This window comes from Siniperca chuatsi, linkage group LG13 (genome assembly GCF_020085105.1).
Source record: "Siniperca chuatsi isolate FFG_IHB_CAS linkage group LG13, ASM2008510v1, whole genome shotgun sequence".
Lineage (NCBI taxonomy): Eukaryota > Metazoa > Chordata > Actinopteri > Centrarchiformes > Sinipercidae > Siniperca > Siniperca chuatsi.
This window is the reverse complement of record NC_058054.1, coordinates 2,252,511-2,265,138: the sequence shown is the minus strand read 5'-3', so window position 1 is coordinate 2,265,138 and position 12,628 is coordinate 2,252,511. Positions and strand designations below refer to the sequence as shown.

The window sequence follows — 12,628 nt, the reverse complement described above, 5'->3', positions numbered from 1 at the left end:
ACAACAGGAGTTAACTGGCTAGCTTAGTTACTAGCCTGCTAGATAGCTGTTAGCCGAGTGTTGCTAAAACTGAATATAGAGCGTTCGTATTGTAAAAAAAAAAAAAAAAAAAAGGAAAAAGATACCGTCGCCGAACTCCATTTAGAAATATGTCAATTTAATACTTTGCTCACAGGCCGGCCATTACAGACAACTCAAATAACTGACTAAATGCATCATAAACGTTGAGTGACTTTAGGTCAATACGTAATATTTGATCCAGCAATTTGCACTTATTTCTATCAGGTTTGAGGGAAATCTGGTTCACACTGCTTGCTCCTTCCATCTGGTGTGATTTGATTTGCAGATTATTGAGAGAATAATTAAAGATAGTTTAACACTACTAATGGGTTTTGGTTTTGAGATCTACAGCTAAAGGAGGAAATGGGTTTCAACTCGTTCTACATGTAAAGATTTTAACCGCTATGCCATGTAGTCTTAAAATGACAGATTTTTTTAATGAAGTCTGGTCTGTGAATATGTCTCAAACGTCACTAGTGCCTGCATGAATCTGCCAAGTGATGTAGTTCATGTTAAATGTAGCGAAGTGGCCGAATGAAAAATAAATAAGAATTTCACCCAAAACAACTGGTGTAACCCCTATTCATGTAGCCTACAGTCACTTTTCTAAAGCGAATACAATAGCTATTGCAGATGTAATGTGTTGTAGTTATCCCAATATAAGTATTATTTTAAAAACAACAACAATAACAGTAATAAGAGTATATTATACTAGGTCTAGCCTATTAAAAGTATTTGCAACAGCAGTGACTGGTTTGACCTGATGCCTGTTGTAGGAGTGGTAGTATTCTAGCAGGAGCAACCGTATATGTAGTATTTGTCAAGTCAGTTCAGCTGTATTTATACAACGCTTTAGACACAACGCAACTGGCCCAAAGTGTTTTAAAGGACAAAATAAAACGCATGAATCCGAACACAAGTAACAGCTGTACTCCCACAATCACATACGCACACAGTCAAAACGAGCTAAAAGTGACTGATGGACTGAAGAGAAGGAAGTAAGGTCACAAGATAAAACTGACAAAAGGCTCAGTCTCTGAGAACCTCAGGTTTCTGGAGAGGTAATAGGCTAGAAGTATTAATAATACAATTTGTTGTAGTAGAATTTACTGTATTGTAAGTTGCAGTAGAAATAGTATTTGAATTACTTTCAGAAGGAGTTTCCACTAGATGTCACTGTGGGGTTTTTTGCCACCAGGATAAGAGTTAAGAGCATCATCGTGTCGTCATGGCGACCAGCATTAGCATCATCTGGATGTCCCTGCACTTCCTCTGACTAACCACAGGATGGTGGTGTTTCTCTGTGATGTTTAATGTCAGCACCAGCAGCAGACGCAGGCATCCACCATATGATGAACTTTAATTTGAAATCTATCACACAGCCGTGGTGGAAGAGCTGATTTACTGGTGTGGCACCTTTCTAACACCGTAAAGAGACTTGTAATGTCAGACATGTCTTGTCTGGTGATACAGCTGCAATATGTTGTCATTCTTCCGACAGTTTTTCATGCTGAAGATGATCAAACTCTTCAGGGTTATATCATACATAATAGAACAAACATCCCTTAAAATAATATTGAATGTATCCTTAAGCGTCTTAAAGGAACAGACTGATGTTGGTCTGGTTTGGTTTAACAGTGTTATTCCATTTAAAGGGGATTTGAGAAAACATTTTCAGGAAACATTAAATAAACTAGAAAGCTGCTGAACTTCAGTTCAAACATTCATATTGTACCAAAACTAAAATATTTAGATTGTACACTAGCTTTAAACTGTTTAAAATATGTAATTATACCAAAAATATAGCAAAAAATCAGATTGTAGTAAAATTACTTATACAGTGTATAAAAATGGTGACAATAAACAATTGTCACTATAATAGGCCTTTTTCACGGAAGACATTTTGACATGTCACAGGTGTAAATAAAAAATAATGATGGCTGAATTCCATTTAGCTGCTTCAGTGTCAGGTGCTGGTATTGTTCCTGTTTGCTTACTGTTACACCGTCATGGCTTACTGGGACATTTGAATAGAGCCATCGTTCATGTTATTAGTGACACCTTTGCTTTTCTTACTATGACAAGTCAAAATGTCTGCTGTGAAAAAAGGTCTTTTGTCAGACAGCGGCCTTATCTGTCCGCCGCAGGGGCTGATGGGAGGTCTGAGGACCTGTTAGAAACCACGTGGCCCTCGTCTGATCTCGCAGCTCGTCCTTGTTTGGCCTCGGCTGCATCAGAGCGCCACTTCTCCCCAGGTTCACCAGAGGAAACGCCACTGCACACAATGCTTTCCCTCCCAGCTGCTGCTCTGTGCTGTCTGTGTTCAGGTGAGTGTTTCCAGCCAATCAGGAGCCAGCAAACTCAACCTGTAACAAACACTGTCACACTGACCTTCATCCATCTGTCTGTTTCTCTACAGCGCTGGTTGCCATGGCAGCAGAGCTGATTCAGGATGATTTAACATTGACCAGGAGAGTTGGTGAAGCTGTCGCCATCAGCTGTGGAGGATCTGACCAGTGTTCTACTAATTATGTATACTGGTACCAGAAGAAAGACAGAGAAGCATTCACACGGATTCTTAGAATTACCAGGAGTGATGGTCAAGTTTATTCAGGCTACAATCATCCTCAGATAAATGATTTCTCAGCTGTGAATAAACAGAACGGCTGTGAGTTGAAGATCCAGAAAGCTAACGTCTATCATTCAGCCTCCTACTACTGCTCCTGTTGGAAGAGAGTTACCCACAGTGAGAAATGATCCCTGCAGCCTGAACAAAAACCAACAGATGTCAAACAGTGTTTGTGACAGGAAGAGAGCAGCAAACCACAGCCCAGGTTCACATATTTCACCTCCATCTCAGCCAGAGTCACAAACATACTGAACTGAGGGATTTATTTCATATTAGATTTATTTATATTTCCATCAGATATTCCAGCAGCTTCATTGTTGTTCCACACAGTGAGGACAAACTAGCAACACAGAAGCACAATGATGAAACAAGGCCAAGAGAAAACAAGAAAAGTGCAAACTGAACACAAACATGATCCAGATGAAATAACAAACATGTTTTATTTTTTAAAGTAATACTTAAAACAAACTTTTGTATAATGTAACAACAAATTTCCAGTCAAATGTTCCAGATGAAGATTAAAATCGTCCTCTTTGTTCTGCTGCTGGAATAAAGTCCGTTCCTCGCTCACAATACTAATCTGCTCTTAATGAAAACTCTTCCAGCAGCACTTGTTGTTTAACACCTTTCAGCAGATTTCACCAGATCATTTCACTTTTTTACATTTTAAGAGACAAATCTTGGACACACGTCAGGTCAGGATGTTGTCCTAGCAGCGGGTTATTAGGACGCTGGTTTCGTTGCCAGATTTCCAGAAATGTCCTGTGGATGTTTCTGGTTCCCAGAGGATGAATCCTAACATTTATGGTGACCTCCTGACCTTTCCTCTAGCGCCACCATCAGGACAAAAGTTTCTCTAGACCAACACTTCAGCATCTTGAAAGTTAATGTCTTGACTTTTAACAAACTTACTGAAAACTTTAAGGCTCCACGGAGAATGAAACACTTTGTGACATTTAAAGCTGCACAAATCAATATTTTCATATGAAACCACTCCCTCTGCGCCCCCCGCCTGCAGGAATCTCTGTACGCCCCCTGGGACTCTGCGCTGTGTTTCAGATGTGTGGTGGGGTGTCGTGGGGAGAGAAGGAAGCATCGGACGCAGGATTCTGGATTGGGGTTGAGACCTGAGGGCTGTAGCTACTACAACGCTAGATTAATGGGTTAGCGAGGTACGCTGAGCCTAAAGCTTTTTCCCGTTTGCATCTGTATATATTAACACTTTAACTTTTACACAGCATCACTCACACACTGAATGAATGTTTAAATCTGCTATAGGCCTATCAAGTTTAAAGTTTAAGAGCTCTAATGTGCAGCTGCCATGTTAGAAATAAACGGGAGGCACTGAGAGTGCATCGAGCCGATCAGCAGTGTTCTGCCAGCATTCCTCTCTTGCCTTATTTGCAGCAGCAGTGTTGCTTTTTGCATATTCCTCATAGCTCTCCATTATAACGACCTGTTCCTCTCGACTGAAGTAGGCGGTACGCGATCGCTCCATTCGGTGTGGATGAAAAGTGAAATGACGCGTCAAACGTCCCCTTTTAGGGAAGCGCGCACAGAGCCCGATGAAGAAAACCTGGTTAACAAAGAAAGATGGTCTCCACCTTCGTGAAAGCTGTTATCTCTGATCTGTTATCCTGCCTCAAGGGACTTTACAGTCTGAGCAGCATACGACACCCTCTATTCTTAGAGCCTCGATTCAGATCAGGAAAAACTCCCCAAAAAACCCTTTAACTGGGAAAATCATAAATCATAAATACTTTATTGATCCCTGAGGGGAAACTCTTTTGTTACAGCTGCTCAATCACGTCAGAGAATATTGCACAATTATTTCAAGTATTGCAGAGATGTTAATGGTCCAATGTCCAGTTTAATGACTTAGGGTCATACAGACTGACACTTAGAGGGAGGAGTTAAAGAGTTTGATGGCCACAGGCAGGAATGACTTCCTGTGGCGCTCTGTGGTGCATTTTGGGGGGATGAGTCTTCCGCTGAAAGTACTCGTTTGTTTGACCAGCACATCATGGAGTGGGTGGGAGACACTGTCCAAGATGGCATGTAGTTTGGCCAGCATCCTCCTCTCTGACACCACCGCCAGAGAGTCCAGCTCCACCCCCACAATGTCAATGGCCTTACGGATCAGTTTGTTGAGCCTGTTAGCGTCCGCTACCCTCAGCCTGCTGCCCCAGCATGCAACAGCATACAGGATAGCACTGGCCACCACAGACTCATAAAACATCCTCAGCATTGTCCGGCAGATGTTGAAGGACCTCAGCATCCTCAGAAAATAGAGGCGGCTTTGGCCTTGCCTATAAACAGCTTGAGTTTTCTTAGCCCAGTCCAGTTTATTGTCCATGTGTACTCCCAGGTACTTGTAGTCCTCAACAATGTCCACACTGACCCTCTGGATGGAAACCAGGGTCACTGGTGCCTTGGCCCTCAGTAGATCCACAACCAGCTCCTTAGACTTTGTCGCATTGACTGCAGATGGTTCTGCTCACACCATGAGACAAAGTTCCCCACCACAGCCCTGAACTCAGTCTCATCACCACCGCTGATACATCCCACCACAGCAGAGTCATCAGAAAACTTCTGAAGGTGGCAGGACTCTGTGTGGTGGCTGAAGTCTGTGGTGTAGATGGTGAAGAGGAAGAGAGAGAGGACAGTCCCCACACAGTGCTGCAGCCGCACGTGCTGTGGTCTGCCAGTCAGGTAGTCCACAATCCAGGACACGAGGGAGGCATCCACCTGCATCACTGTCAGCTTCTCACCCAGCAGGGCTGGCCGGATGGTGTTGAAAGCACAGGAGAAGTCAAAAAACATGATCCTCACCGTGCTTGCCGGCTTGTCCAGGTGGGTGTAGATGCGGTTCAGCAGGAAGATTATGGCGTCCTCAACTTCCAGCCGGGGCTGGTAGGCCAACTGAAGGGGGTCCAGGAGGGGTCTGACCATGGGCCGCAGCTGTTCCAGTACCAGTCTCTCCAGGATCTTCATTATGTGGGAGGTCAGTGCCACCGGTCTGTAGTCCTTGGAGCCACTGGGGCGTGGTGTCTTCGGCACAGGAACGAGGCAAGATGTCTTCCACAGAACAAGGACCCTTTGAAGACTCAGGCTCAGATTGAAGACATGTTGAAGGACTCCACATAGCTGGGGGGCACAGGCTTTTAGCACCCCGGGGCAAACGCCATCGGGGCCTGCAGCTTCGTTTGAGTGGAGTTTCATCAGCTGTCCTCTCACCTGGTCAGCAGTCACACAGCAGAGGTTACAGGCAGGGGGAGGGGGGGAGTCGTCGGTCTGGAGAGGGCCTGAAAGCCAGTTGAGGGGGGAGCAGTGGACTCAGAGGAGCTTGAAGGCTGACAGCAGCTGAGTTAGAGGGGGGATGAGCAGCAGCCGGTGTGTCGAATCTGTTGAAGAACAGATTAAGTTCGTTGGCCCTGTCCAAGCTGCCTTCAACTCCTCCGCTGCCAGTCGGTCTAAAGCCAGTGATGCTCTTCATGCCGCTCCAGACCTCTCTCATGTTGTTCTGCTGGAGATTCCACTCCAGCTTCCTCCTGTACTTCTCCTTGGCCTCCCTGGTCTTCACCTTCAGGTCAGCCTGGGTTGCCCTCCCTGTTACCATCAGTAAAGGCCCTCCTCTTGGCTCAGTGACTCAGTGAGCCCATCAATGTCCTCTCCATGAGGCTCATAGAGTACATCCACACATACATACCACAACCTCTATCCTCAGAGCCTCAATTCAGATCCGAATAACTCCCCAAAAAACCCTTTAACGGGGAAAAATGAAGGAAGAAACCTCAGGAAGAGCAACAGAGGAGGGATCCCTCTTCCAGGACGAGACATGCAATAAATGTCGTGTGTGCAGAAAAGACCAAAACAGCAAAATAACAATATGTAAAATCAGGACGACTATATGCACCAAAGTACTAGACAGATAAAAGTTTGACCTGCTGGTGGCGCTAGATGAAAAGTCAGAGGGTCACCAAAGTTATTACAGTTTATCCTGAGGGGAACATGAACGTCTGAACCAAATTAAATGGTAATCCATCCAGTAGCTGAGATATTTCAGTCTGAACCTAAAACATCGACCTGCTGGTGGCGCTAGATAAAGAGTCAGAATCAACAAAGTGAATTAATGAAGTTAATCCTCTGGGGACCAAGAATGTCTGAACAAAATTTCATGTCAATCCATCCATCCATCCTTTGCTCCAGGTCCAGTCCATCTGGACTAAAGCAGTGGACCGGCAGACATTAGCATCCATAGAGCAGCACTGCTAGTGTGTCTAAAGAGACAATAAAAGAAGAGACAGTCATGTTGATATGAACATCAGAGAAACACATCATGGAGCTGAAATATGATCCTGGCTCATAATTTGGACTCGTTCACCTCAGCTGACACATTCAGCAGCAGACAGGTTTTTGTATCAGTCTGTTTCACTGTGGGAGGATACTACTACTACATCTTTGGCTCTGGAACTAAACTGTATGTAACAGGTAAGAATAAACATTCATTTTCCTTCAGTTGTTTTATTGAACAAGTTGAAAAACGAGTTTCTGCTGCTTCAGGCTTTACATGTTAGTTTTTTCATAATTTCACGATTCCTGAAAAGATGTTGAAATCTCACTGCACAGCTGAAGTTTTTTCTTTATTTCTGCATGAGAAAAACTGATATATATAGAAAAAGTATGATAAATATACAGATATACAGTATTGATCCTCTCAGTAATTCAGCACCATCTCTTGTTTTTATAAAACAACATAATATATGATGTTAAACCATAACTTAATATTTGCTTGTTAAGTGTATTTTAAAAAGCATATAACTTTAAATATGTTTTATATAATAATAAATAAATAGTGTTTAAATTTCAAAATTTACATCATGACGTTAATATTTTTTATGATGCTGCATGTGTCTTTTAGAAGAAGATATATTTATACATGAAGGAAAACACACTGAATGTATTACAATAAATTAAATGTATGAATAGTAACTTATATATTTCTATATACGATATAGAATCATATACAATGGCACACATATTTGTTTATATACGTTTATTATAAATGTAAATAGTAAATGATGCTTAACGTAATTTAAAATACACAACAGTAAATATATTTAGGAAAGTATATGGTGTCATATAGGGCACATATTATCATTTTCACAACACATTATTATATATATTATTCTATTATTGTTTTATAATTTATTAAATTATATGTGAATTTCCCATCAGGGATAATTAAAGTCTTGGTTTTTTTTGCATTTGAACACTCACAACATGTCACTGTAGTTGTGTATAAAAGTTACAATTTTTACCTAAAAAGTTACGAAATTATTAATGTATTGATTTGTTTCGTTAGTAAATGGTGGCAATATATAATTATATAATATACTTTGCATATTGTAATCATTAAAATGACTATTCTATTTTATGTACAGGTAAATATGTAACTTCTAATAATATTTCCGCCGCAGCCTGAAGTAATGTTGGCAAGTTGAACAGCGAGTGGGATGTGAGTTGATCGCTTATGTTGTACAAAGTATCAGTGAGTTCACAGGGGCAGTGTCGGTTACTTCTTGCAGCTCGTAATACTGTGAAAGTCTTGATATTGCTTTGGAAACAATGACATGGCTGGACAGCTAGCTAGTCTTGTTGTTAAACATACCGTCAAATTATATTTACTGCTGGAAGCTGCTGCTGACTGTGTGAATGTGTGTCTGTGCTGCTTGTTGCTGCTGTCAAACTTCAGATGAGCAGATGGTGAAGCCCGTGGTGAGCGTGTACCCAGCAGCATCCAGAGCCCACCTGGAGGGGAAGAGCTCCCTGCTGTGTCTGGCCTCAGCCATGTTTCCTCCTCTGGTCCAGTTCTCCTGGAAAAGACAAAAGGAGAATGGTCCTCTGGAGGATCTGCCCTCTGCTGAGGGAGAGCAGCTGGAGTTCAGAGAGTTGGGATGCACCGCCGCCATCAGAGTTATTGATCGTGACGCTCTCAACACATATAAATACCGCTGCTATGTCCAGCACGAGGGGGGCACAGTGGAGGCCCAAACAGAACAAGGTAATGAAGGCTTGGTGACTGTGTTTAGCAGTGATTCAGCTTCATGTGGAGACGCTGTCAAAGAGAGCAGAGGACTGACATTTGTTTTTCTGTTTCAGGGGTTTCTGCACCAACATCACCTCCAACATCACTTCAAACATCACTTCCAACATCACCTTCAACATCACCTCCACCATCAACTCCACCATCAATTCCAACATCACCTCCACCAGCAGCCTCAGTCCAGTATCAGTGCAGGGTGAAGCTGCTCTGTCTGCTGTACACAGTGCTGATAGTGAAGAGTCTGGTATACTGCTGTGGACTCTCTTTGCTGATGATCCTCAGAAACAAGGGACCGTCCACCAACTGCACACAAGCTGACTGACTGTTTTCTGCTCGCCTTTTCTCACCATCAAATCTCATCAATTCATCTCATTTATCACTTTGATCAGCTGTCGGAAATGTCAATTATGACGTGTTGTGGTTGGTTGTAAAATCTATCTTTTTATGCATAGGTTAGATACAGTCATGCTAAAAATAAATATACAAATATATTTACAGTAACTAAGTATACATTCTGTGGTATAGTGATATTTCAATAGTTTATTTCCACTTTTTGTGACTCATATAATAATAAAAAATGAAGCTGAATCATTTGCTGTCTTGTAGATATTTTATTGTTTATAGTATTTTTCTGTTCTATTTTTTCTATATAATACATTATGCAGAGTGTGGCAGGTTTGTCAAAGTCTTTCAGTGTAACATTCTCAATAAACTGAAAAATCACACAGTGTGTTTAATAAACATCCTTGTTTTTATGGATTTCAGTTTCATAGCAAATAATCAGAACCAGAATCAACTTCATTCATGTTGACACCTACAAGTAATGTGTCTCTGGTTGTAAGTAGCTCTCAATATACTGTCACACAGCGCCAAGAACAAATGTACAGGAAGATATGAATATAAGCATACAGCTAAACAAGGACAACAAAGCTAAACAAAAATAAGCAAACACAAACATACAGCTATTATATACAAGTCAGTAGGTATGGGTGTTCCACCAGGTTCAGTGCTGACCCCCTTTTATAATTGTGTCAGTGTGGATGTAAAACTCTACGCTGATGACACAGTTGTTTCCACACATGAACAAACAGCAGAGCGAGCTACTGTGAAGCTACAACTGTTGTAAAATGATCACACAGCGGCTTCATCAGTTGGGCTGAAGTCTGAATGTTGGCAACATGACGGCTGTGTTTATTTTTTCTAAACCAATAAATAAATAAATCGGATTGGATTGGTATAGTTACTGATTATACGTAAACTAAGATTTATATTCCACATAAATTAATATTTATGTAACACATTTCAAGACAGAATGACAAAATGCTTCACAAAGAAATACAAATGTTATACTTTTTATTTTCATAAAGTTATATATGACATAATTTACACTCAAATTCTGATTCGAAACCTGTTAAAAATTCATGAAATGAACAGATAAATTAGAACTTGTCTTTGTATTGAAGTTGTATAAAATGTGTGCACGCTATGATCCTTTCCCACATGTCCTAATATATTGTATTATGTTACAAGTTGGGGTCAGGCTGGAGAAATTGTCATTAAACTTTAAAGAATCAATAAAAAGTCTGGATAAGATGTCATTATTGCGTAATCTCTATAAAGCTGTGCACGCGTGTTTTGACAGCATGAACAGATCATTACACAATACATCAGTGTAGTTATGTTTGTAAGTCAGAGGAAAATAGACATGAAGCTTAAAAACATGCTTCATGCCACAGTGATGTGACGCTGGTGTGAGTGAAGCACAGACAGCTACACTGATAAAAAGTGAAGCTAGAACGTAACTGGCAGGAGATCAGTGGGTCAGTGGGGTTAACGAGGTGAACTATTTTAAACTGAGCACCGATTGAGATGGACAGACGACTCTGACGGGTCTGACAGCAGGTTTCTCATCAACTGTAACCTAATTATAAGCTTTGAGGTGAACCAACATGGACGCTCTAGTTCTGCTTCAAAAAGAGATGCAGCTGTTTTTTTGAGGGGGTGAAACAACAAGACGACTTGTTTGTCTCCGTGGTTTGTGTTTCCGTCTGAGTGGTTTGTGTTCTGTTGGTCTGATCAATGATAACAGATGGACGACATATTTTTGTAAATGTTGCAGCCGAGGAGTCGCTGCTTAAAATCCTCTCATGGTCATTTAAGCACTTTGAGGACAGAAACTTCAAATTTCTCTAAAACTGTATTTTTTAAAGAGGAGAAATTTATGAGAGGATGGAAGATTTCAGAAACACCAACATTTAAGAATTGTTTTTTATTTAGTTGCAAAAATTAATTCAGATGAGAAATTGACAATAAAAGAATTAAAAACAAGAAAGTAATAAAAATATAATTCATAATATAAAATAATGATATATTTCTAAACGTTATTGTATATGATATCAGCAGTGTTATTCATTTGGGTTTTAGTAGTTAATTAATAATTATTTAGGATTAAAGTGGAATATGTGAGAAAATAAACTTGAAGCACACTGGTAAATATATATGTGCACTTTTGTTTTATATTTCTCTTATTTTTGCTGAAAAAGAAACAACATTTCTTTGCTCTATTCTTACAAATAATCAGAAGGACGTTTTATGTACATTGGATGTTTGTGTTGTGTTGTTTTGTTTATATAGCACCTGGTTGTTTGTGTTTGTTATTGTCTTCACTAAATATTTAACAACTGTGATTTAAGTTGGTATTCAATTTTTATTTCTGTATTACACTTTTGTGCCTTGTTTTTAACATGTTTGTTTTTTGCATCTGCCTTTTCTGTGTATAATTAATTGATAATTATTATTATTATTAATATTAACTCCACCAACACCTCACTCAAATATCCAACAGTTTGATTTTGCCTGCTGCCGTTTTGACGCTTTGTCTTGTTATTATTCCCATGTGAACACTCTGCTGACTGACGGCACTGTTAGAATCAGTGTGAGGTAATAATGTGGGATCAGAGCAGACTGCAGGAGGTTGAACATCTCTCCTTTTATTTCAGTTTCTCAGCTCTGAGTTCAGGATTCGAGCTGTTTCTCTCACAGATTAATAACACAGATGGAAGCTGAGGCAGTGAGTACTGAGCGCTGAAATCAAACTGAACTTCCTGGAACGATTCTTGAACCAGAGTCGACAGTTGAAACTGTCATTGTTTTATTAATGTGAAAAGGCGCAGCTAACGGTGAGGACGCTGCAGAGCAGAAACCCACACAGCCCGTCTGCTGCAGGAAAGGAAGTGTTGATTCGCTGGCAACAGTTTTTATGAGTCCTAATAACCACTGAGAACAGATTCATATCTGCTGCTGTACATACTCATCAACTCCTCTCCCTCTCTGTAGCTGTTTGTCTTCTCTCTTGTTGTCTGTAAGGCTTTTTTCCACTGAGCCCTCCACCCACACAGAGTTGAACTGAGCCCAGAGACCAACAATGACGACCCACCTGGAGGTCACGTCCATGGAGTTTATTTATGGGGTTTTTAGCGATCAAAGGTGCACTTTACAGTTTACACTTGGTGTTGATAACAGCCAACAAGTCCTCATACAAAAATGACAAATGGCTTCTTTGTCAGTGCCGTCCAAAACAACACGAGTGTTTTCTGATCTGATGCCTCAATGGTAAATGTCTGGTTAGGATTTGTCTGTTAAACTATCTCATAGGAGGACCGTGGTCATGCAGATAGATTATTGTTAATGCTCAGAATCTCAAAGTGCTTTTTGATCTAATAGTACAAGAAGTGAGGAGCTCCAGGAGCTTTAGCTCATAGGAGCTTGAGTATGTTCCTGTTAGCTTTTCGCAGAAATAACTGTGAAATATAGGATTTTAATGCAGAAGCTAT

The 12,628-nt window shown here is 40.7% G+C and overlaps 1 protein-coding gene across 1 annotated transcript; it reads left to right on the top strand.

Annotated features, from left to right (window-relative positions):
- Nucleotides 1–2,207: 2,207 nt before the first annotated feature.
- LOC122886985 (immunoglobulin lambda-1 light chain-like) lies at nucleotides 2,208–9,520 on the top strand. Its single transcript, XM_044219778.1, has 5 exons — nucleotides 2,208–2,387; nucleotides 2,480–2,806; nucleotides 7,133–7,180; nucleotides 8,445–8,753; nucleotides 8,852–9,520. The coding sequence occupies exons 1-5, from the start codon at nucleotides 2,345–2,347 to the stop codon at nucleotides 9,115–9,117; spliced, it is 993 nt and encodes a 330-aa protein (XP_044075713.1). The 5' UTR covers nucleotides 2,208–2,344; the 3' UTR covers nucleotides 9,118–9,520.
- The last annotated feature ends 3,108 nt before the right edge of the window (nucleotides 9,521–12,628 follow it).

Excerpts from the sequence above, each read along its gene's own strand:
- LOC122886985 (XM_044219778.1), top strand. The coding sequence starts at position 2,345 with ATGCTTTCCCTCCCAGCTGCTGCTCTGTGCTGTCTGTGTTCAG. Across the intron at positions 2,388-2,479 it reads TCTGTGCTGTCTGTGTTCAG|CGCTGGTTGCCATGGCAGCA; the intron begins GTGAGTGTTTCC and ends GTTTCTCTACAG. Across the intron at positions 7,181-8,444 it reads AACTAAACTGTATGTAACAG|ATGAGCAGATGGTGAAGCCC; the intron begins GTAAGAATAAAC and ends GTCAAACTTCAG.